Source organism: Ursus maritimus, unplaced genomic scaffold (genome assembly GCF_017311325.1).
Source record: "Ursus maritimus isolate PB19 unplaced genomic scaffold, ASM1731132v1 scaffold_14, whole genome shotgun sequence".
NCBI lineage: Eukaryota > Metazoa > Chordata > Mammalia > Carnivora > Ursidae > Ursus > Ursus maritimus.
This window is the reverse complement of record NW_024423786.1, coordinates 1,137,059-1,159,296: the sequence shown is the minus strand read 5'-3', so window position 1 is coordinate 1,159,296 and position 22,238 is coordinate 1,137,059. Positions and strand designations below refer to the sequence as shown.

General features: G+C 64.0%; 1 protein-coding gene across 1 annotated transcript in view; it reads right to left on the bottom strand.

The window, feature by feature from the left end:
* Positions 1-15,763, bottom strand: part of PLXNA1 (plexin A1) — a 46,204-nt gene extending 30,441 nt beyond the window's left edge. The window contains 3 exon segments of the mRNA XM_040628359.1: positions 747-887; positions 12,524-12,706; positions 14,576-15,763. Coding sequence (XP_040484293.1) covers positions 747-887; positions 12,524-12,706; positions 14,576-15,763 — 1,512 coding nt within the window.
* Between the last annotated feature and the right edge of the window lie 6,475 nt (positions 15,764-22,238).

Below are 22,238 nucleotides of genomic sequence, written 5' to 3'. Positions count from 1 at the left end.
GGCAGTGGCCAGGAGGCAATAAGCCGGTGCAGGTGAGCTACCCAGAGGAGAACCGACAGCTCCAGCCAGAGTTACTCTCCCATCTGTCTGGACTCTGAGTTCCCCATGGGAGCGTGGGCTCGTGAGCCCCAATCCTAAGTGCAGACGCAGGCTGGGCCCTGCTTACCCTGACCTCGCCTGCTTGGCCCTGAGATCCTCTGAGAGGTGGAATAACCTGACGGCTGGGAAAGGGGCAGAGGAGAAACAAGAGCTGGCCAAGAAGGGAGGCCTGGCCTCACCAAACCCATCCTCGCCTGTCCCACCTGCTCACCCTCTTGGCTATCACGGGGTCACCAGGTTGAGAAGGGCAGAGGCTGGCTCCAAGCAGGCTAGGCCAGGCACACAAATGGATGGCCTTGATGAGGGGGGGGCCAGGCCAGGCACCAACCCCATGGAGACAGCTGCCTGAAGCCCTCATTGGGCAGACAGGGCCGGGGCTGGGCTGGGCAGGGCCTTAGCCCAAGAACTCGGAGCCCCAGTGTGTATTCTCAGCCCTCGAATGACATCAATACTCTGATAAAGCTTATTCAAATATCTGTTCCTGCGAACATGCAACTGTTCGGGGAGGGGGTGGGAATTCCAAGCCTGACTGGGCAAAATCTGGAGCCAGTGTGGACAGATAGGGCCAATGACAGCCATGCCCAGCTCCTTGAGGGTAGCCCCCCACCCCCAAACCCACCTGACGTGTCCGGCAGTGGGTCACTTACCTGCTTTTCTGTCATAGCATAGAGGTACTGGCGGTCGGGGCTGAGGACCAGGTCACGCAGGATGGGGCTGCTTTCTTGGGCCACCACACTCTCATACGCCAGGGCTGGCCGGCCACCGGGGTTCGCCAGGTCCACCAGGATCTGTGGCAGCGAGGGCCTAAGTGGGGCCGTGCCAATGCCTTTCCACCCCAGCCCCGCGCCTGCTTAAGGGCAAGGGTCTGGAGCCCCTGCCCCGGCTGACCCCCCTCCCCCCAGCCCTGCAAGAGCCAGGCCAAGGCCTCCACCTGCCCAGTAGGCGGGTCCTGACCCTAGCCCCTTCGCCAATCAACAGAGGGCCCAGGGACAACCGTGACCCACCACCACCCATCACCAGCTGTAGAGCCAAGCCCAGCACAAAGGCGGCAGGAGCCCCTGGGGCCAGGCTGGGTGCCCTGGAGGAAGGGAGGTTTGTGCAGGGGGTGGGAAGGAATGACGGGGCAGCAGGGGCCTTCGATGAAAGGAGATGTCCAGTGTGGCTGAGAAGTGAAACCGGGAGACTCCGGGGCAGGGAAGCAGCATAGGAGTGAGGGGCCAAGTCACGGTCCCGGAGTGGGGTACACCCCCGCAAGGAGGCAGGAGGGCAGGCGTCTCATCGGCATGGAAATATATTCCAGATCCCAAACAAACGGGGCGTTAATTAGCCAGCTCTTCTCTGCAGCTTGCAACGCTGCAAGTATTTTTAGTTGCTTTTACCAAACAAATGTATTTAATTAACAGAGAGACCCAGGGGGCTTTCCAGAGATGGGCCTCATGGGACCGGTGTCTGCCCAGCCCAGCCGGTCCTGGGCAAGCTCCCAGGGCACAGAGTAGCCGGCCCTGCTCAGCCAGGCCCACCCTCTCCAGCTGTAATCAAGTGGCCAGCCAACCCCTCCGCCTCCGCCTCCGCCTGGGGCCAGGGCTCAGGCTGGGGCTCAGCCCAGCACCCCTTCTTTGCGCCCCCACACTGACAGGACAGGGCAGGTCTCACCAGCTGGGGTGGGCCGCGGAGGCAGCGAACACCCTGGCTCCGTGCTGGCCCGGGGCGGCCAGCCAGGGTGGGGCGCTGTGTCTCTGGGCCAGAGGCTGCCGGCTGCAGGAGAGGGGGAGGGCCGCATTCCTGAGAGCCCGAGGCCACCCCCCACATCCGCTCAGCTGCCTCCCGGCCAGGCAGGCAGGCTTAAGTCAAACCAGACCCGGAAGAGCTGAGCCCTGAGCTGGGCAGGGGGAGGCAGCCATGGGCTGGGCCTGGAGCTGCCCAAGTGGCTTGGGGCCTACAGAAGAAGGGGTGCCAGGTGAGGGGCCACGGCAGCCCAGCCTCAGCACCCTGGCGGGTGGGCGTGCACAGGACCCCAACCTATACCCAGCCGGTCTCACAGAACTCCTGCCCTGCTGGGGTGGGCAGCCAGTGGGCAGTTGTTGCTCGCAGGGAGCCCACAGTCAGCTCCGCAAGGTGGCAGGCCCAGGCCAACATCAGCCACGGGAGAGGTCAGGGGGGCCAGGAGTACAGCCTCTGGACCCACACTGCCTGGGCCCAAGCTTCAGCTCAGACAACCCCAACTGTGCAACTGAGGTGGGGTGCTGACCCTCTCTCTGCCTCAGTTTCCCTACCTGTGAAACAGTGATGACAGATACCACTCCCCACGTCAGAGCTATTCTGAGAATGAAATAAGGACCTAGCCAGTGAGCCAAGAGGGGACACAGGGTGGCTGGGCGCCAAGGCAATCCCCAAACCCCAGCAGCCACCCACCCAGGCCTGGCAAGGTCAGCCTGGACAATGGCCAGGAAGCAGGGGACAAGAAGGTCAGGAGGGCATGGCAGGGCTGGGGTGCAGGCCAGGGTACCAGCAGGACCCAAATCTCCAGACCTAGTCTCAACTCAACTGATTCAAATCAGGATTCTGAATTTCTCCAGAGCCTGTGCCCCATCCCTGCGGCGCCTCTTGCAGCCGCCCAGAAGCCCAGGCCCAAGCCCAGGCCTCCCAGCACCCTCCACCCAGGCCCCCTCCCCCAGTGCCCCAGTGTGGCCCCTCACAACCAGATACCTGGGACTTCTGCCTCGGAGGCCTTGACAGCCACACCTGACCAGAGCTCAGCCCCTTGCATGCAGGAGGTGCTCAAGAAGTGTCTGCTGAACAGGGACACTTGGGGGGGTCCCAGTGTCTCCCACCCTGACCACCAGGGGCCACATGGTATTCAATCTGACCACCCCCCTCAGCCAGGCCTGCCTTCCCCCTCCCTGCTGAGGGCTGAGGGCATGGGCTGGGCCTGGATATCACATCAAGGGGCACCCACAACCCAGGAGGGCACCAGGGAAACATTCTAGGGAAGGGCGCACCCAGGGGGCATACCAGCTCTAAGGCACAGAAGGGGGCAGAGAGCACACCTTCTCCCCAAAGTCCTGGGGAAAGCAGGAGGGGAGGCAGGCCAGATGCAGACTCTGAAATGCCCCGCCCCTGGGCCGGCAGCGTGCCGACTCCAACAGGTGGCCCCCAACAGCTGCGGTGGGGAGCAGGCACGTCCAGCTGTCCGTCCACCATGCATCCATCTGTCCACCCACCTGCCCAGCACTGGGCAGCCCCAGCCCTTACACATGCATAGGCAGGCCCCAAGGAGACAGGACATTTCTGGAGGACACAGAGTGAGTGGGGGTGTCAGGGAGGCAGGGCCAGCAGGCCAGGGGGTGGATATGATGTGGGTGACAGGCCCCATCCTGTGCACTGAGTAGCCACAGGCCAGGCTCAGCAGGGCCCCTGCATGCACACATGTGACAGTCGGATGCGGGGGAAGGTGTCCAACCCATGAATGACTAGCACTCAGGATATGCCTGCTAGTTCCCAGCTGGTTTTTGGGCTGCAGGGCCTGTGTCGCGCAGGCAGGTAAACTGACACTTGTGAGGGCCTGACAGAGGAACCCAGGGCCCTGGGCCACCACCTGCACCTGGGGACACAGAGTCTCCTCCAAAAGTGGGAGGGATGCAGCACGCCGCCAGGAAGACATTCCAGGGAGAAGGGGCGTGCAGGGCGGGCACAGGGCCAGGCGGCTGGCAGGACAGCAGGACACATGCCGCCGGTAGCGCACGCGCCGATGCCACTCCCTGGCGCACAGCTGTCCAGTCAAGGGCCACCCACCTGGGGATGGCCCACCCTGGGGCAGCTGGGCTTGCAGAGCACACAGGAGACTTCCAGAATCCCCTGGTATCTGCCCTCCCATCTCCAGCTGTCACCTCTGTGCTCAGCAAACCTTGCCCCAAAGACCACTAGCACCTTCCACAACTAGCCATGACCACCTTTCTTCCCACATCCCACCACAGAAAAACCTCAGGACCCAAACCCAGCTCTGTCCCTCTGCTGTGGTGCCCTTCCCAACAGCTGCCGAGAAAGGACCCCTCCTCCCCCTGCCCACGGCTGGAGGGGAGATGTCCAGTCTTCCAGGACATGCCTGCTGGGCAGCATCAGGCCCAAGCACCCACCCAGCCCTGGCTCTGACCCAGGGGGAAACAGCCACCCCCAACCAGCCTCTGCTCCAGCCCTCCGGCTCCACCCACTTCTCCAACCCGGGGTTTTCCCCTGCCCCTCTGTACATGAGAGAGTCCCCTGCATTCTGAGCTGTCAGCGCCCCAACAGACTCTTGGTGCCAGGCCCAAACATTGTGGGCCACACACCTACCACCACCACGAGGCATCACCTGCCCCTTCCTACAGAGAGGCCAGCGGGTCCCGGGGGCCCAGGACACATGGGGGTGGGGACGGGGGGAGTCCTGCAAAGAGAGCCCGTGCAGGGCGAAGGGGGGGCAGCCGGTGGCAGGTGGGCAGCCCCTGGCTCTGGAGGCCCAAGCCCCAGGCTGGCCCAGCTGGCTGCCCCCGCACCCATCACCGCGTGGCTCTCGCCAACTGCTGCGGCCCGGCCAGGTCAGCTGTCCGTCCAGCCCAGAGCCAACAAAGAGCCCATTCTCTGGGCTGAGGGCGGGCAGGGGCACCGGGAGGATGTCTGGGCCATGCAGGCTGCTTGCCAAGGCCGGCACGCGCCCTAGCCGCCCGGAGGCAGGGGGCTGCCCGGCTTGGCCCAACCAGGGTGGGGAGAGAGTTCCCTTCCCTGCGTACCCCAATATAACAGCCCTCGTGTCCCTATCTGTGCAATGGGGGTTCACTGACCGAACCAGGCAGCAGTAGGACAGGACCCCAAGTGATACAACAGGGAGAAGATGGGGGACAGCAACCAGTGAGCAACCTACGGGGCTGGGACCCCACGGGCGTCTCCCTCCTCCAGTACAAACAGCTGCCAAGCCGGTTCCCAGCCACCTAGGCAGTAAAGCGGTACTGGGAGGGGCCGCGTGAGGGGCAGGAGCCTCTTTCCCTCTCTCCTTGAAGGAGCCCATCCCCTCCCCTCCTTCCTGGTCAGGGGCCTGAGGCTGAGGGCCCAGTGAACCAGCTCCCGGGCCCTTCCTCACCCTCACTGCTGCTACAGGATTTCCCCCTCCTCTGGCTGGGGGCAGGTTCCAGGCCCCTTCCTGGGACCGTTCTCAGAAAGGCCAGGAGAAATTTGATACTGGAAAAGCAATTAAGAATTTCCTCTTGGCGGTACTTGGGTAATTAAAACACGATTTGCAGGAGGCCCGATGGCTGTAATTGGGCCAAACACACCTGGTGAGACTGGGGGGAGGGTCCGAGGAATCTTGTCTTTTCCAAGCCTAGCCCTCAACACAGAGAAAACCAGACACCAACCAACATAAACAATGGTCCTCCTTGACCTTCGGTCTCCTCCTCTGCGGACAGAAATCCATCTCATGGGGCTGTGTGAGTACAGAGGTTCACAGTGCCAAGAGTAGGGGAGGGAAGGCTGTTTGGAAGCTGCCTGGAAACTGGGCCCCCAAGGCTAGCTGCTGCCCTGGGGAGCTGTGCCCAAGGTGCACAGCCGCCCTGGGGTATGTGCCCCACTGCCGTGAAGGCCTCATAAAGCTGGGCCACAAGGCGACACAGAACACACAGCCTTCCCTCCTCACGCACCTCTGACTGGGACTGTGCTCGGCGGGGCTGTAGTTAGACAGGGCTGCTGTGGCAGGCAGCAGCGACCGTCCAGCTGATGCCCTTGTCTCAAACCCAAGAACCATCCACTGCCCTTCCCATCCATGACCCGTGTCACCCACGCTACTCCCAGCCACTGGGTCCCCAACATGAGCAGACAGACGTAAGCCCCTTTGACTTTCTTGAAGCCACCAGTCCTCTGGCTCCCTGTCCCCTACGCAGGCAGACCTCGGAAGCTTCTCCCGGACTCCTGCCCCACGACGCCGAGCAGCACAGGGTCACCAGTGAGCTGCCCACCGCAGACACATCCGCCTCAGTGCAGTACAGACTGCTTCTCCTGCGTCCGCAAGCACAGGAGCACCTCCGAGCTTTGGCCCTGCTGTTCCCTCCCTCCAGAACGCCCCTCCTGGCAAACTCCCCAGCTGGGCTGTTCCAGGCTCTGTACCCATCTTGCTGTGAGGCCAGGAGTTCTCACACCCTGACGCCTGAGAGGGCGTGTCCTGGGTCGGGGTCCTGTCTGCCCACGGGGAGGGGAACTACGCATTACAGACAATAATCTGGGGCCCTCATGAGGCCACCCCCAAACCCAGACACACACAGAACTGGGCACAGGGCGGCCACTGCCAGCCTGCCCCCGAGAGCATCATTCTTGTTCCAGGTGCCTGGGTGCCCCTGCTAGAGCTAGGGCCTGATGAGCCAGACCCCACATGGAGGCGGGACCCTCCATGCCTGCCTCCAGGCAACCGCTGGCCATCGGATGCAAAGAAGCAATGCTTGTGTGGCATGGCTCTGGGACAAAGGGCTGGGATGTCAACAGACAGACCCGTGGGGGAATGAGAGGTCCCTGTGCCCTTCTGGCGCTGCCCACCACGGCCAGCCATGCCCAGCCATGCCCAGGGGAACCAGAAAAAGAGTAGCAAGTCCTCTGTGACACACAGACATCCCTAGGACACCACGCAATGCCACCCACGGGTTCCAGGGACCACGTCCTTGGCAGGCAGGGGTAGGGCACCCACGTGGCCCCTCAGGCACGGCAACTAAGACGCACAGGAAGCAGGCGGCTGGGACCCCTCCACTCTCCACCACCAACTCTCTGGGGGTGGGAACCCCAGCAGCACGCAGCAGCCTGCAATAAACACGGCCGGATGCGGATCAACCACTCTGCCGGCGCGACCACACTGGACCCTGCGACGGCAGCCCAGACAGCCCTTGAGATCCGGGACACAGAGATCAGAGGGGCCCAGCAGACCCGCGCCCAGGGAGAAAGCCGACAGAACACAGCCCTGCACCACAGCACGTGTGCGGCAGCCCCGCCCACCACGGACCCACAGGATACAACACTGCACCTGCCCAGAGAGGAAGGACCCCGCGAGTGCGTGTCTGCAACACACACCGTCGGCACGACCCAGAACCAGCCAGCTGCCCACCGCGGCCGGGCTGCCCCGCACAGACAGCAATGAGAAAGAAAGACGCAGACGGCAGGCTGCGTGACCCATGAAAAGCCCTCATACCGGCGAAACAGCCCTCGGGGTGGACGTCACCCACTGAAGTGATCTTAGGGAACGGGGGACCTCCCAGGGGACAGGGGGCCTGCTGCAGTCTGCGTGACATGCTCCAGGCTGCGTGGCCACAGCTGTGTACTTTCCTGTGGGCACATCCCATTTCAGTGTGGTCGTCGGCCATACACTAGCCGCATGCAGGACGCTGGGGACCTCCCTGCTCCCCACCCCCGCCGTGCTACAGGGAGCTGCCTGCATGTGCTCAGGGCCCACGGTTCAGCACAAGAATGTCTGCAGGCGCACAGCCACCGATGGTGCAGGCCACCCCTTGGAGCCTCTGTGGGTCTGTAGACAGCAGGTCACTAGGAGTCAAGGGCATCCACCCCCCACACACAAGAGATGCAATCCATGAGGCCACAGGCAGTAGAACGGGAGGTGGTGACACTCCTTGCGGCTGGGGGGTTGGGGAGCTAGGGGCCTGGTCCTGCCCAGCATCTCTCTCAGGGCCAACCTTCTGCCCCAGTCCCACAGGGGCTCCCCAGTCCACCTCCTACACAGACTTGGGCTCGCGGAGCAGGGACCCCTGGTGGATGCATGGCTCAGGCTTTCACCCAAGACAGAGAGGTCCTGGTGCAGGGACCCCGAGAAGAGGCCACCAGCCACTCTCAACGGGTCTTGAAAACACTACCGGACTCTGAATTTCGGCGTCCTATGAGGAGTGGGAGTGCTGGGGGAATGGAAGAAGCATCCCAAGGGAAGCCTCTAGAGCCATGAGGGCCACTGGAGAGTAAGAGGTCTCCCCGTCACTGGCAGCCTAGGCCCAGAGCAGCACCCAGCAGGTGCTCAGCAACCGCCAGCACAGCTGGGATGCCAAAGAGTCAGGTCAGAGCAGGTAGCTCCAGGGGCCAGACACAGCCCAGGCCTGAGTACACGGGGACAGTGGCCTGGCCAGGCCCCCGCGCCAGGGTACAGATGCTGCGGCCACAGCCCTGTTTCTCTTCTATACAAGGATCACCACGCAGGAAAGAATGTCAACCTCCCTTGGGCCTCCCAACAGCCCCCAGGAGGCACAGCCCCCCCAATGTCTAGGGATGAAAACCAAGGCCCCCTCAGGAAGGAGCTTCACCACGGCAGGCCTCCCTGCGAGCCACACTCCCAAACAGCCCAGCCCCTTGGGGTCCTACCCCAAGGCCCAGCACCCTGCAAGCCAGTGATGCCACAGCCCAGATCCCCATGGTCATAAACTGGCAGCCCACAGCAACCTTGGGTTGGCCCATAATGCTTTCTAAAACCATGTCATTAGCTGCCAATGCTTAACAACAAGAGATCTCACACAAAATATGGATTTCCAGATTCTCTTGAAAAACCGATGCTGAGGCAGACGGGGCCTGCTTTCCCCCTGGCACAGCCACCAGAGAGACAGGGCTGTGTCCCTCAGCCTAGCCCTGAGCCCTGTAGCAAGCACAGTACCAGAGCCAGGCTGGCCTGGGAGTGACCCAGGACCATCCCAGCCTATAGCCCACACATCTGCTTTGCAGAAACGGAGAGTCCAAGAAGGCCTCCAGGCTGGGGTGGGGCAGGGAGGGCACCCGCTGGCAGAAGTAAAGGGCAGGGCCTCTCCACACCCACTCTGAGTACCTGAGCTGACTCAAAAGAACTCAAACCAGGGGCCACCCATGGGAACTCCTGCCAGGGTCAACTGGTCCCTGGTGGCTACTTGGGGTGGGGGGGAAAGTGGTACATGCAGGACTGGGGCTCTGGGGGGGGTCAGCCCAGGAGGACAGGCTGCCTCTGTTGGCGGGAAGGGCAGCAGCTGGCAGGCAGGGCCTCTCGGGAAGGCCAGGGGAGTCGGGGAGCACCCCCAGCCAGCCCTGAACAGCTGAAGTTGGCAGGTCTTAAATTAATCGGCTACAATTTTACACAACAACGTTCTCGTTCTCGGTGGGGCCTGGCAGAGGGCCAGCCGGGTCCCTAGAGCTCACCAGTTACTTCTTAAAGCTCAAGAAACACCAGGCCTGGGGAAGATGGGGGCATGTCAGCACAGCAGGCCTGCCCCCGGGTCAGCAGTGGGCAGGAGTCCCCAGGGACCAGGCCCCAGCATGTGATCAGGATAGAGGACGAGAGGCAGGGAGGGAGCACAGCGCTGGACTGGGCTAGACCAGAGCTGCTCCCACCCTCAGCCTGGGTCAGGATGGCACAGTGGGGAGGGTGAGGAGGAGGCAGGAGGGGACATTCTGCCAAAGGCTGGGCCCCATGCACAGCAGGGAGCAGGAGTCCTGCACAGTGGGTCAAGGCTGGGGGCCTAGCGTGGAGGCCTGGGGAGGTTATGGAGGTGGGACTGGAACTCCCTTCCCCAGCCCCTATGCTGCCTCAGGCCTCCAACTGCAGACATGTCCCAGGTTTGACATGGGGTTCAAGGGCACCACGGGTCTTAGAAAATGGACAGGCAGAGAGAACAGGACAGCTGTGCTGCCCATAGGAGCTGGAGGAGCTGGGCCTGGTCTGAGGAGCAGGCAGCCCCTGGCTGATGCGCTGGACAGTGGGAAGAAAGACCCCTGAAAGTTGGCAGCTCAGGGCAGGCATGGGCAGTGAGAAGCTCCTGGAGCAGGGGCTGTCCTGGACTCCAGGCTTCTTTGGTGAAAGGACACTGAAATAGAGGTCCCCATTTCTTTCCCTCCAGGGACCCACAGGACAAGGAGGGAGCCTGCAGTTATAAGTGAAGACCCTGGGGCCAGTAACCCTGGGGCCAGTAACCCTGGGCACATGCTGCTGCCACTATGTGCCTCAGTTTCCCCATCTGTCAAATGGATGGCAGAGTTGTTGTGAGGACTTGGAAAGGCACCACGACAAGGGAGAGCTAACTGCACTCCTGAATGGGACCAAGTGCATGTCAGACTCTGGGCCCTGATGGCACATCCTCTCACCCTTCTTCATACTGCGCTTGGGGAAACAGGCTCAGAGGAGCTAGACAGCCAGCTCCGGGATCACAGAGACGGCGACGGGGACAGCTGAGACCACACCTGATCTCAGCCATTTGTACGGGATTAGGGTGCGAACAATTGGCCATGGAACATGAACAGCCACGTGACAGCTTCATGAAACCTCCCCTCTACCTGGGCAGGTGGGTGCAGGTGACCAGTCCAGGGGACGAGGCTGAGACACACCTCTATGGAAACACCTCAAAACTAATATGGATCTAACTCCCCAACAAGGGGGCTCTCCCACCACCAGGCCAGGAGTTCCTGGGCATGGCTGACACTCACATACCCCAGAAAGGCACAATCCACCCACTTGCAGTACAGTGCCCAGCCCAGATGGGTCCAGGGGTGGAAGGAGCCAGTGCCCAGGACGGGGTTCTGGGAGGTAGGTGCAGGGGTGGGTGGGGGAGGGACAAGCAGAGGTTTCCTTATGGATGGGCCTAAGCCCAGCTCCACACAATGGGTCTCGGATTCCCCTCTCTGGGACTAGGGCAGAGAGGGCGGAGAGCAGGCCAGCTAGACTCACAGAGCTCCCACCCAGACAGTGGCCCTGGGGCAGGGGAGTGAGGCTGGAGCCAGGGAGGCAGCAGGGGAGGCAGGGCTGGACTAACCCGTTCTCCCAACCTCACAGGGTGGCCTGTGGGCACAGACAACGCCTTAGCAGTTGCCTGCGAGCCCACCAGCCGTCAGAGGGGCCCCTCCCAGCCCCAGGAGCCCAGGCTCCTGCTGGGTGACAGGCCTTGGGGCGCCCTGCGGGAGTGTCTCTGAGCAGACCTCACTCTGCAGCCCTGTCGCAGGGGAGGCTCTCACCAAAGCAGCACCAGTCCCTGGCAGGCCCACCCCATCTGACACATCCCCCTCCCCGGGGGAGTTCTGCTGGTTCTTCTCCCCAGCTCCCCCAGCCCCAAGTACCCTCCCTGAAAGAGCCTATGCCCAGGCTGCCGACAGTACCCCTCCCACTAGGGTAAGGAAAGGTGGGCCACACCAGAGGACCAGCTCTGGGCACTGGGGCTTCCCCAAAAGGCAGCGGGATCTGAGCTGACCTGCTTACCCACCTCCACTGGCCAGCAGAGTGCCTGAGTTGGACAGAACCCCACAGCACCCCCGGGTACCCCATCCTGGGATGGCCTTCAGTCGCATGTGGGCCCCCACTGCCCCAGGACCACCCCAGCCTATAGCCCACACATCTGGGTTCATTTCACATGGGAAAGCTAAGGTGGTCAGCGGAGGCGGGTATCCCTTCCCAGAAGTCACAGAGCCAGGGAACAGTGGGACGTGATTGCCACGGCACCCACCACTGCAAAGACAGGGAGACCCCCTCCTGCACAACGCAGCACAGAAGCTGAGAGCAGGCAAGTCCCTTCTTGGCCCCAGGCCCAACCCCCACCCACGGGTACACGCTGGGCGGGGAGCTGTGTCAGCACCGGGCCTGGGGACAGCTGTTATTTCATCTACCAGGCCCCGCCCCTGGACTGGCTCTGGGGCTCCCAGGCACCTCCACCCTATGGTCATCCCAGGAACCTCCTCCCCAGCAGGCCAGCCCTACCCTGGTCTGGTCGCACCTACGCACCACGTTGGGACTGACCCACAGGCAGCTGTCCTCAGGGCTCCCTCCAGAAAGCCCTCCCATCGCTGCTCCCTGGCAGCCCTGTGCGGCTCAACCCTGCCAGTGAGGGAGGGAACGAAGCCACCACACAGGCCCTGCCCCCACAGCACCCCACCTCACCCTGAGGAGCCCTCGTCCCTCTGGAGCCACAGTGCTCCCCTTGCACCCGCCAGAGGTAGGTGGGGGTGGGGGGCGCTACCCTTGCCCTGCCCTTGGCCTTGCAGTTTCTGTGCAGGGCGGGGGCCTCTCGCCAGGGCAGAATGCTGCCTCAGCAGACACTGGATCCCCCGGAGGGGACGGGGGGCCATGCAGCCGTGCCCTGCCCCCACCCCCCACGCAGCCTTCCCAGGAGGTCACTGTGTGCCCTCAGAGAGCGGAGCCAGCATCTCCAGGCCCCCCGGGAATGGTAGGGTGGCCAGGCCCCTTACACACCTGACCCACTCCCAGAGCCCCCAACACCTGCCTGGGCCTTTACACCTTCCAAACACTGAAGCAGCCCCAGAGGAGGGGCATGGAGAGGGAGGCACAGGGGAGTGGGGGCCTGCTGAAGCCCCTCGCGGTGGCCAGGCATAGATCTGGGCCCCCCAGTCTCCGGGCAATGTTGTCCGCGCTCCCCAGAGTTCTACCCGCCCCATCAGCCCAGCCCCCGGGCCTGACCTTGCGAATGCGGCCACTGCGCGTGCCAGCGAACACCACGGTGCGGCCCCGGTAGTCGTAGGCAGCCACGGCAGTCAGGCCATCGTCCTTGTCCACGAACAGGGGAGTGCCCTCAATCGTGACCGTGCCCCCCAGAGGCTGGTTGAAGTCTTGCCCACAGAAATCGTCGTCGATCTGCAGTGGCTGTGGGAAGGGAGAGGGTAAGACTCTGGGCCCGTGCAGCCGGCCCTGAGTGTCTTCTGCCTGCGGGCAGGAGGCCTTGCAGCCAGGACTGGCCAGCGGCCCGGGGCTAACTGCAGGGGTGGAGATGGAGGGGGCAGGGGCTCACCGAGGGTCCTCAGAGGGCCAGGGCTCGAGCATAGCCTGTACAGATGTGGGGGATGGCGGACTCCTGGACCCATCTGACAGAGAAGCCAAGGCTTGCGAAGCCCCTGAGGCCTGGTGCCCATGCCCGGGGTGGGGGGAGCATCCCCCACACAGCCATTGGGCACAGGTCACCCACCCAACCTGTGGGTGGGAGGGGGAGAGCCAGAAAGGAAGCAGCCTAGGGGAGACCAAGGAAGGAGAGCAGCCACCTTGGGGACCAGGCCCATGGCTCTGATGTGGCCACACGGGGAGAGGGCCAGCCATGGGAGGGCTGTGGGGTACAGTGAGGGCTCATTCGAGACAGGAAACAGGGGTCACACTTGAAAGGCTGAGGCCAGCTATGAAGTGGTAACTGGAGGGACAAGAAGTGATCGATGCGTGAGGCTCCAGAGAAGGGGGAAAGGGGCTGGGGGAAAAGGGGACAGCTGGCCCCTCTGCAGTAGGCTCATGGCCTGAGGTTTGCAGGGCAGAGATCACTAATGCAGACGCAACAAAGGACGCTGAGTTGGAGTGGGGCTGAGAGTCCCCTGAGTGGCCCCAGGGACTGAGACCGGCCAGAGAAGGGGGTGAACGCAGCCACTGGGCACAGAGCACGCAGAGCATACAGTGTGACCTCAGAGGAGCTGCCCTTCCCAGCCTCAGTTTCTCCAGCTATACAGCAGAGATCATATGCCTTTCCTGAAAGGCCAGGGGAGGATGAACAATGCATCAGCCTGGCACACCCGGGGCCTCACGGCGAAGGACGGCCCCCATCCCCACAGATGCCCCACCCCACCCACTGGTAGACGTGACAGGGAAGGGATGAAGGGCCCCCTGCCCTGAAAACAAACCAGTGTCACTCCCAGTACAGAGATGGGACAACTGAGGCCGGACAGGCCAAACTTTCCCTGGGCCACCCACAGAGTCCTGGGCAGCAAGAACAGAGGGGCTGAAGCCTGGCTCCTACCTGGGCAGGTCACCTCAAGGTGCCCCTGAACAAGTCCCTTACCCTCTCTGAGCCTGTATAGTCTTCCTCAGAAAAACAACGGATCCTACTGCCTGGGGGCATACCTAAGATGCTCCCCCAAAGCGGCTAAGCCCAGGCTGACTCCTCTGGGGCCTAGAGACGAGAGCTGTGGCTGCCGGTCACCAAGCACCCAGCACTCATGCCCTCAGGCCGCCCCAGTGTCAGGGCTGGTGGCATCATCTGGTCCTAGGTGAGGCCAGAGGCCCAGAGAGCAAGTGAGGCCAAGGCCAGGCGCCCAGGGCCAGGGTGAGCAGGGCTTTTCAACAAGAGACTAAGTGGGGAGGTGGGTCTGGGACTCATGCTACCCCGGTCCGGCCCAGCCCTGCCTCTTACTGGCTTTGTGACCCTGAGCAAGTCACCTCACCTCACTGAGCCTCCATGACCTCTCTGTAAGGTGGAGACAAGACAGGGTAGCGAGCGCCCGGTACGGTGCCAGGCCTGCGGTCAAGCCTCTGCCCACTGCCCACAGGGGCTCACGGACCGCTGGTCCAACCACCCTGTCTTCAAAGCAGCGGGACGGCTGCAGGCGTGGGAACAGGCTCACGGGCTGACACCCCAGGAGCAGCCCTGACCCTCTGGGAGGCACAGGGTGAGCGCCGCAGGGCGCGCACTGGGGATGCCGCCGCCGCCGTGGACGAGGACCAGGGGCTGGGGCAGCTCCCGCCACGGCGCCTACTCACCGAGTTGATGCAGCCCAGCTCCTTGTTGAGCAGCCAGGGTAGCGAGAGCTTGCCCTCGCCGCGGTAGCAGGACTGGATGCGCTCCTTGATCTTCTCCTTGATGGCCCTGAGCGTGAACAGGCACAGCACAGACTCCTTGGGGGGCTTCACGCGGTTCTTCTGGCCCTGCGCGAACACGGTGAACAGCACGTCCTCGTCCTCGGCCAGGCCCAGCTGGCGGGCCAGGGCGCGGCCGGGCCGGCTCAGGTAGGCGTCCTGCACCAGGCGGTACTCCACGCCCGCCTGCTCGCAGCCGATGGGGAACTCGACGTAGGAGTAGAACTTGGGGTCATCCACGCACAGCCGCACGATCTTGGAAGTGAAGAAGTGCTCGCCAGCGGCGTCCGGCGAGGTCAGCTGCGTGTCCAGCTGCAGGGTGAGGTAGTAGACAAACTGCTCGCTGCGGAAGCTGTACACATAGTAGATGTCGAAGGCCGGGAACTTGGACAGCGTGTCCGAGGGGATCTTGAGCTGCGACGACACGAACTCGTCCTGGTACACGAAGCCGAACATGTCGGCGTCCTCCTCGTTGGCCATGAGCCGGCGGCTGGACAGCGTGGGGAAGTACTCGGACTTGCCGTCGATGGGCGTGCCCACGAAGAGCTTGGCCTGGCCCTGGCCCGGCGGCCCGGCGATCAGCACGCCGGCCATGCTGCCCGCCTCGCGCACGCTGGACAGGTAGTGCTCCTTGCGGTGGTGCGGCTCGCCCAGCTTGAAGAGGTCGTCCAGCCGCAGGAACTGGCAGATGCCCTGGGAGGCGCTGCCGCAGGCCAGCAGGCGGTTGGCGGCGTAGTCCAGGAGCAGCAGCTTGTTGACGTTGTCGGTGCTGCCCAGGCCGTGCGGGCACGACTGCACGCTGGGGGGCGGGTAGCACTTCTCGTTGTCCTCCACGGGCCCTGTCACGTGGGCCCGCAGCAGCGTCAGGTTCCCTGACAGCTTGTAGATGCGGTTCACCGCGCCCACGTACACCTCGCCGGTCTGCTCGTGGACCACCAGGTGCGTCAGGCCCCAGTCGCTGGCTGAGAAGGTGCGGAAGGCGGGCTGCAGGCCCCCGCCCACCCTGGGTGCCCCTGCGGCCCCCCGCGCACCCCCTAGCAGCAGCAGCAGCAGCAGCGGGAACACCGGCAGGCTCAGACGTGGCAGTGGCATGGTGGGCCGGGGCCTCGGGCCGAGGCGCTCGGGTCCTGCAGAGGCGTGCATCACGGGGCCGGGAGCCTCAGCCCTGCGAAGGAGAACGGGCGGGAGAGGGTGCGTGCGTGTGGGTACAGCACCCAAGTACACAGGCACCATCCCATGAGCTCTCTGTGCGCCCAGCCCGGGCTGGGACATCCCCTGCTCCACCTCCAGGCAGATGACTTAACCGCCAGGAGAAGCCCAGAGGTGGGCAGAGGGCCGCCTCCCCAGACCAAGGCCCTGCAAGCAGGGAGAGGTACGACAGGGGTCACCAAGCCCGTGCACATGACGAGTAGCACCGGACGACCATCCATGACTCAGCCTGCCATTCCTAGGCAGAGGAGAGAAATGGACCCAAGAACAGGGAGGCAGGTGATGAAGATCCAGGGTCCAGACTGGGAGCCCGGCTGATATCCCAACCTTGAGGCCATAACCTCCTGACTCAGAGCCTCCCCATGCCCTAGGGAACAACTGCCACCCCCTCCCCGCTCCAGCTCCAAGCTCCTAGGGTAAGTGACCACCTCTCTGCCTGAAGCTCTGGGGACACTGCTCCCTTGCAGGCCCTGGAGAGCCCTACTCATAGGCAACCCCCCCCCACACACACACACCAGCAGAAGAAGATATCCAGACCCATCACCACACAGGCAGCAATGCTGAGAGAGGACGGAGGTAGTCTGGGTCACTTTGGCCCTGGGGCCACTTGCTGGCTGACCCTGGCCCAGCCCCTTTCTGGACCTTGAGCCCTGTATTCCAAAGAATGATCCAGAAGCCAAGCCTTGTACACCTCCCAGCCACTATCCCCACCCCCAGCCAACCAGTACACCCCTCACCATGCTGTCAGCACAGCACCGCCCCCTCCCAGGCTCCTCCTGCCTGCCTCTCAGCTCCCCTTCCTCATCCCGACTCCAAGGAAACAGGAAGCCGTCCCAAGAAGAAGGGGGGTGGCTTCCTGAACCCTGCCCCTCAGCAGTGGTCCTCTCTTCCCAGTCTGAAAAGCCCGGAGGCTGTGCTCTACCTGCCAGTGGCTCCTCCCCTCCCATCAGATCAGGTTTCCAGCATCTTTCACCTCCACACCAGGCTCCAGGCATCCCCACTTATACTTCCTGGGTTACACTCTCCACTAAGACCAGCTTCCCCTGCTAAGTCTCCCCGAAACCGCCTCCACCTCTCCCACCCGGACAACCACGGCACCTGGCCTCATCCACCATGCCCACCCACGGCCCAGGCCCCATGCAGCAGCCTGTGCCACTTTCCTGCACTGCACGTGAGGTCACCGGCCCCCAAATTCTGCCACGGAGGACCCCCCCCCTTCCTCTGGAAAAGTTTTGTCTCCTCCCAGCCAGCAGCTGGCAGTCAGACGCTCCGTTATATTGAGGCTCTGTAGCCAGGTGGCCCTGACGGGAGTCACTACTCTTTCCCAGCCCTGGTTTCTGTGTCTGTGAAACGAGAATGACAAGAGCTCCTCTCTCGTGGACAAAAGGGGCAAGGTGAGGGCATGTCCACAAGCTGCCGTCGGCAGGAGTACCCTCTTGGTGTCAGCAATGGCCCTGCCCTGGCGCTGCCAGATGCTGGGGCCTCACCCCACCCCGGCTGAAGCCCGATCACAGCAATGTTTGACCTGACGCAGGCCAGCGCCAGCCGGGGCTACACATGCTCTGTGTTCCCAGACAGTGTCCCTCACATAGACCGGCAGCCCCATTCTACAAGTGGGGGAAGCTGAGGCCCAGAAGATAGGCGCCTTCTGCCAAGTCCAGGCTGGGAGCTGGCCACAGGGCAACAGGCTGCCAGACAAGGCCCCCTGGTCTCTGGGCTCCCATGTCTGCCCCTGTAGCACAGGGCTCCTCTGCCCTTGGCCAGGCCTTTGGACTTGCTGCTCCCTCTACTGGGGTGCTCTTCCCTTCCCTGCCCACACCCCTGCTCAGGTCTCGGCTGTCTGCCCTGACCTCAGCTGAAGGTGGCAGCTTCTTCCTCTCAGCTAGTTACTCCATTTTAATTTGCAGCACAGAACTTACAAGTGGTTTTGTTACTTATTGTCCCCAAACATGTGCTCTCCCCACAAGAATGGCAGTTCCCTGAGAGCAGGGCCTGGCTCTCGGCATTCTCCCAAAGATGACTTCAGGGACCAATACTTGTGAATAAATGAGTAAATGAATAGATCCTGGGCAGAGCAAGGCCTGCTCCTTCACCTTGTCCTCACTCTCCACTCACACTTGGCCGAGTGAAGGCCCACACCCACTGCTCAGGTGGGGAAACTGAGGCTCAGGGAAGCAAGAAGCTTTAGGCAGGATCCCAGCAAGAGGACCCAGTTGTGCTGCCTTGCAGGACCCTCCCAGCTGGCTGTCATCTGCCTCTCCTTGAGGATCTCCGCCCAGACATCACCCCAAGCACTACAGCCACCTATGCTGGCAGCCAGGAGAGGAGTCCCCAGCCCCTCCCCCCCATCCCTGTCCCCAGCTCAGGAGCCAGAGAACAGGCTCCTCACAGTGTCAGCAGGGCCTGGGCTGAAAGCTGAGTGCATGTGAACTCCAAAGAAAACATGAATCACTCACCGTTTATCAGTTCAAAGCAGGCCTGCAATTACCAGGGGCTGGGCTCTCCCCTCCTCCAGGATAATTATACACGTCTTAATGCAATTACGGGCCCTACTTTTTATATTAAACAGGAGAGACCCGGCTGAAGAAGCCACTATCCAAACTCCAGGCTGGCCCTGGGCCCACTCCCTCTCTCCCCCAACAGGGGCTGCTGGGAAGGGACTGGCCACAGCAGGGGGAACTGCCGGACAGGGAAGGGGGATCCCACGTCCAGGGCTGGATGCCTCGTGCCCACCATCTCACAAAGGCCAGTGAAGACGTTTCGGTCACTTCCCCTATCTTAGAGTTACAGAGCCCAGGGCTCAGATAGACCCAAGGTCACCCAGCAGGACAAGATGAAATCCCATGCTCCTACAGAAACATGGAGGGCCAGCTGACCGGCCGTGGCTCATGTCCCACAGATCTCTGGTCTGTCCAGGAAAAAATGCATTTGTGCCAAAGCCGGGCCTGGGTGCTAGGGAGGACCACGCTGGGCTGGGGGACAGGGGCACTGACAAATGCTGGGAGGGCATCTGGGAGAGGAGCAGAACTGGCCACTGTGGTCCGGGGAGGCTCCTTCAGGGGGCCTTTCCACCTGTTCTAAGAGAACCAGGCACACTGGGGGCTGGTGGGGGGGGGGAGCAGGGCAGCGAGAGTCCAAGCCAGGGACTGGAACCTGCTAGACCACGCACAGGGGGCAGTGGGAATGACTGCAGCTTCCTGGCATGGGCAGTGGGCTGTGCCGGGGGGCCCTGATCTGAACCGGACTGGGAAGGGAGAAGCTGAACTGGTGCTGGGTGTGCCAACTAGGGGTTAGCCAGGGAGACAGAGGCCGAACAGAGGCAAATGGGGCCACAGCACAGCCGACTCCACTCCTGGACGGGATGGGCTTGGCTGCCCAGCAGAGCGTAGAGAGAGCAACATCCCCTTTCCTTCTCCAGGGCCCGGCAGCCACCACCACTCCTTATCCTGAGAAACAAAGGCCCTCAGAGCCCTCTTCACAGAGGGACAGCCCAATCCCCATGCCTTCCCACTCTGGATCATTCTGGGACTTGGGCAGGTTGGGGCTTGGGGGAACAGGGGGAGATACAATCATCCTGCTCAGAGGTACCCCATTAGCAACCAGGCAGAGAGCTGCACTATCACCCACCTTCCCCCAACACAGGCCCTAGGAAGAGGTCCCAAGCCGTCCTGCTCTCCCACCACAGAAGTCCTATGAGACCAGGATCTGGAAGCACTGGAGTCCTACTCAGGAAAAGTGCCCACCACTCAGGCCTTCCCTGAGGTGCCCTCCCCTCCTGGCCAGCTGCTCTAGATATGGGGACCTTCCTGAGGGATCAGAACATACAGGCAACAATCCAGGAGTGCAGAAGCCCAGCAAAGGGCTGCCTGTTTTGTCCACAGCACTTCATTTGTCCCCCACCCTAAACACACACCTCAGGCGCAAAGACACTTGCCAGACCTCCGCCTCTACTGTCCCCTCTGCCTGAAAAGCCCTTCTTGGGCATCCCTGTGCCACCCTCCCGGGCTTATTTGCAGCCTGGCTCGGAAAGGGAATCACTGGTTTTCTCATCTGCCTCTGGCGTGGGACTGGGTGCTCCTCAAGGGCCAGGCAGTGTCTTCAGTGCCTGGCGCAGCACCCAGTCTCTCCAGTGCACCCCAAACCAGCAGGGAGCGGGGGAAACCTGGGACTTGTCCCCAAGGGCCAGAAGAGCAAAGACTGAGCCCCACCCCCCCCACCCCCGAAAGAACCAGTCTAGGCATGGAAAGAGGTGGAGCAGCAGTAAGCTGCTGAAGCCCCGCGGCTCCGGGAGCAGAGGCCCGGTCCACAGCCCCCTCAATACACACACCCCTTTCTTTCAAGGGGCGTGGCCCCAGCACCCCAAAGATGAGCCAGGGACAGTTCTCAGCTCTAAGCAGCCACTGGAGCCCCTTTCACCCCCTTTCCCGGGCTGCACCTGGGCTCTCACAGCGGGCAGAGGCCTCCCTGGAGCCCCGCTTCCCCTTCCCCAAGGCAGTCCCGAATCAGCTCCGCCACCCCTGGCTACGCCGCCCACCAGGCCCGGGACGGTCCAGGAAGCAATCGGAAGCCTCCGAGGGAAGCGGACTGACCCTGGAGAGGCCCTGAGAGGGGGAGGCTGAAGAGGCCCGATCCAGCGGGGCGGCCTCCCGGGCGGCACCCGCACCGCCCCCTCCCAGCCCGGGTGAGCGGCCTTGCGGGCCAGGGGCGGACACAGCGCCCATCTCCCGGCACCCCGGGCCAGAGGGGGCGGGGGCGGGCGTCGGTCCCGAGGAAGCGGCTCCAACTTCCACCCCAGCGCCCTGAGGTCCAGCGGAGGATGCAGCCCCGCACGACCTCCTTCGGCTCCCGCGGCCCTGCCCAGGCAGCCGCGCAGCCCGGCCCGGGCCTGCCCAGCCCAGCCCGGCCCTGCCGGCGGCCGGAGGTCGGAGTCCGCGGTCCAGCCCCGGGTTCGGCCTGGGCACCCCCGGGGCCCTCCCTCTGGGGCCGCCGCAAACTTTCTCTCCTGCTTTTGAGGTGGGGGCAGCGCCGGCCCCCGCCCCCAGCCGAGCCGCCCCGAGCGCTACCCCGCGGACCTCGGCGGGCCGGGCCGGGCCGGGCGGGCGAGGAGAGGCCGGTGGCGCGGGGCCTGGGGCCGAGGTCCGATCCCGAGCGGGCGGGGACACGACGAGCTCAGCGCCGGCGCCACGGCCGCGCCCGGACACACGCGGGCGCCTGGCCGGAGCCGCAGGGACACGCGGACCCGCGGACACGCGCGCCGCAGTCCCCCGCGCACACCCCCTGCTCGCTCGGCCGCACGCCCCGCGCCCCGGCCGGAGACCGCCCTGTTCCACCCGGAGGGCACCTCCCACCCCGGCGCGGCCCCCGCCCGGGACCCCCGCCCGGCCACGCTCCGCGCCGCGGGGGAAAGTTGCGCCCCTACTCACAGGCTGCCCCGGGGCGCGCCCCGCCGCCGGCCATCGTCGCGCCCCGTCGTCCGCGCCGCCGCCGCCTCCCGCCCCGCCGCAGGGCCGCCGAAGCCGCGCAGGCCGCCCAGGCCGAGGCCGCCGTCGCGCCGCCTCCGCTGCGGGCCGCGCCGCCGCTGCCCAGCATGAATGGGGCGCCGAGCGCCGCGCGGCTGCGGACCGGCCTCGCTCTCGCCGCCCGCGGAGCGCCGCGCCGCGCGCATGCGCTGCCCGAGGCCGGGGGCGGGGCCTGCGGGGGCGGGGCGGGCGCAGGGGGCGGGGCTGCCAGCAGCCTCCAGAGGGCGCTCTGCTCCGCGCCCCGCGCCGGCCGGGGCCCACCGCGCGCCTTCAAAGGGCGATTCACTTGTCTGCCTTAATGGCTCTGCGCGGGGGCCGCGGCGGAGCATCCCCGGGGAACCCCAAACTCCGGGGCTGTCCTGAGCCCGTGCCCCCAGGGATGGGCCCGCCTTCTTTATGCCCGGCCTAGGAGTAGAGCTTCCCTTCACACAAGAGTAAACTGAGGCCCAAGTGGGAAAAGCGCGTTGCCCTGGCTCATGCAGGGTTGTGGGTCTGGCCCCTGGCCTCCCGCCACCGCATCTGTTAGGTGGGATGCGCACCCTCGCGGTGAGCAAAACGGCGCTCCCTGCTGGCGGGGCCCCACGACAAGCCGCCTGCGGCGCGTTCGCTGCAGGGGGAACATGCCGCCCCAGGTCCCGTGGTGGGGACATGGCGGGGCGCCCACCCGCTGTCCCCCGAACGCCGCCGAGCGTGGAGGCAGGGCGGGGGCCAGAGTTGGCGAGGCGGCGGGCAATCGCCCGTGACCGTGCTCGCACAGCGCTCGGCGGCGGCGCGCTCCGAGGGCCCCCGGAGGTGGGGGCTCGGGAAAGGGCGCCCCGCAGAAGGCCCCGGGCCGAGGG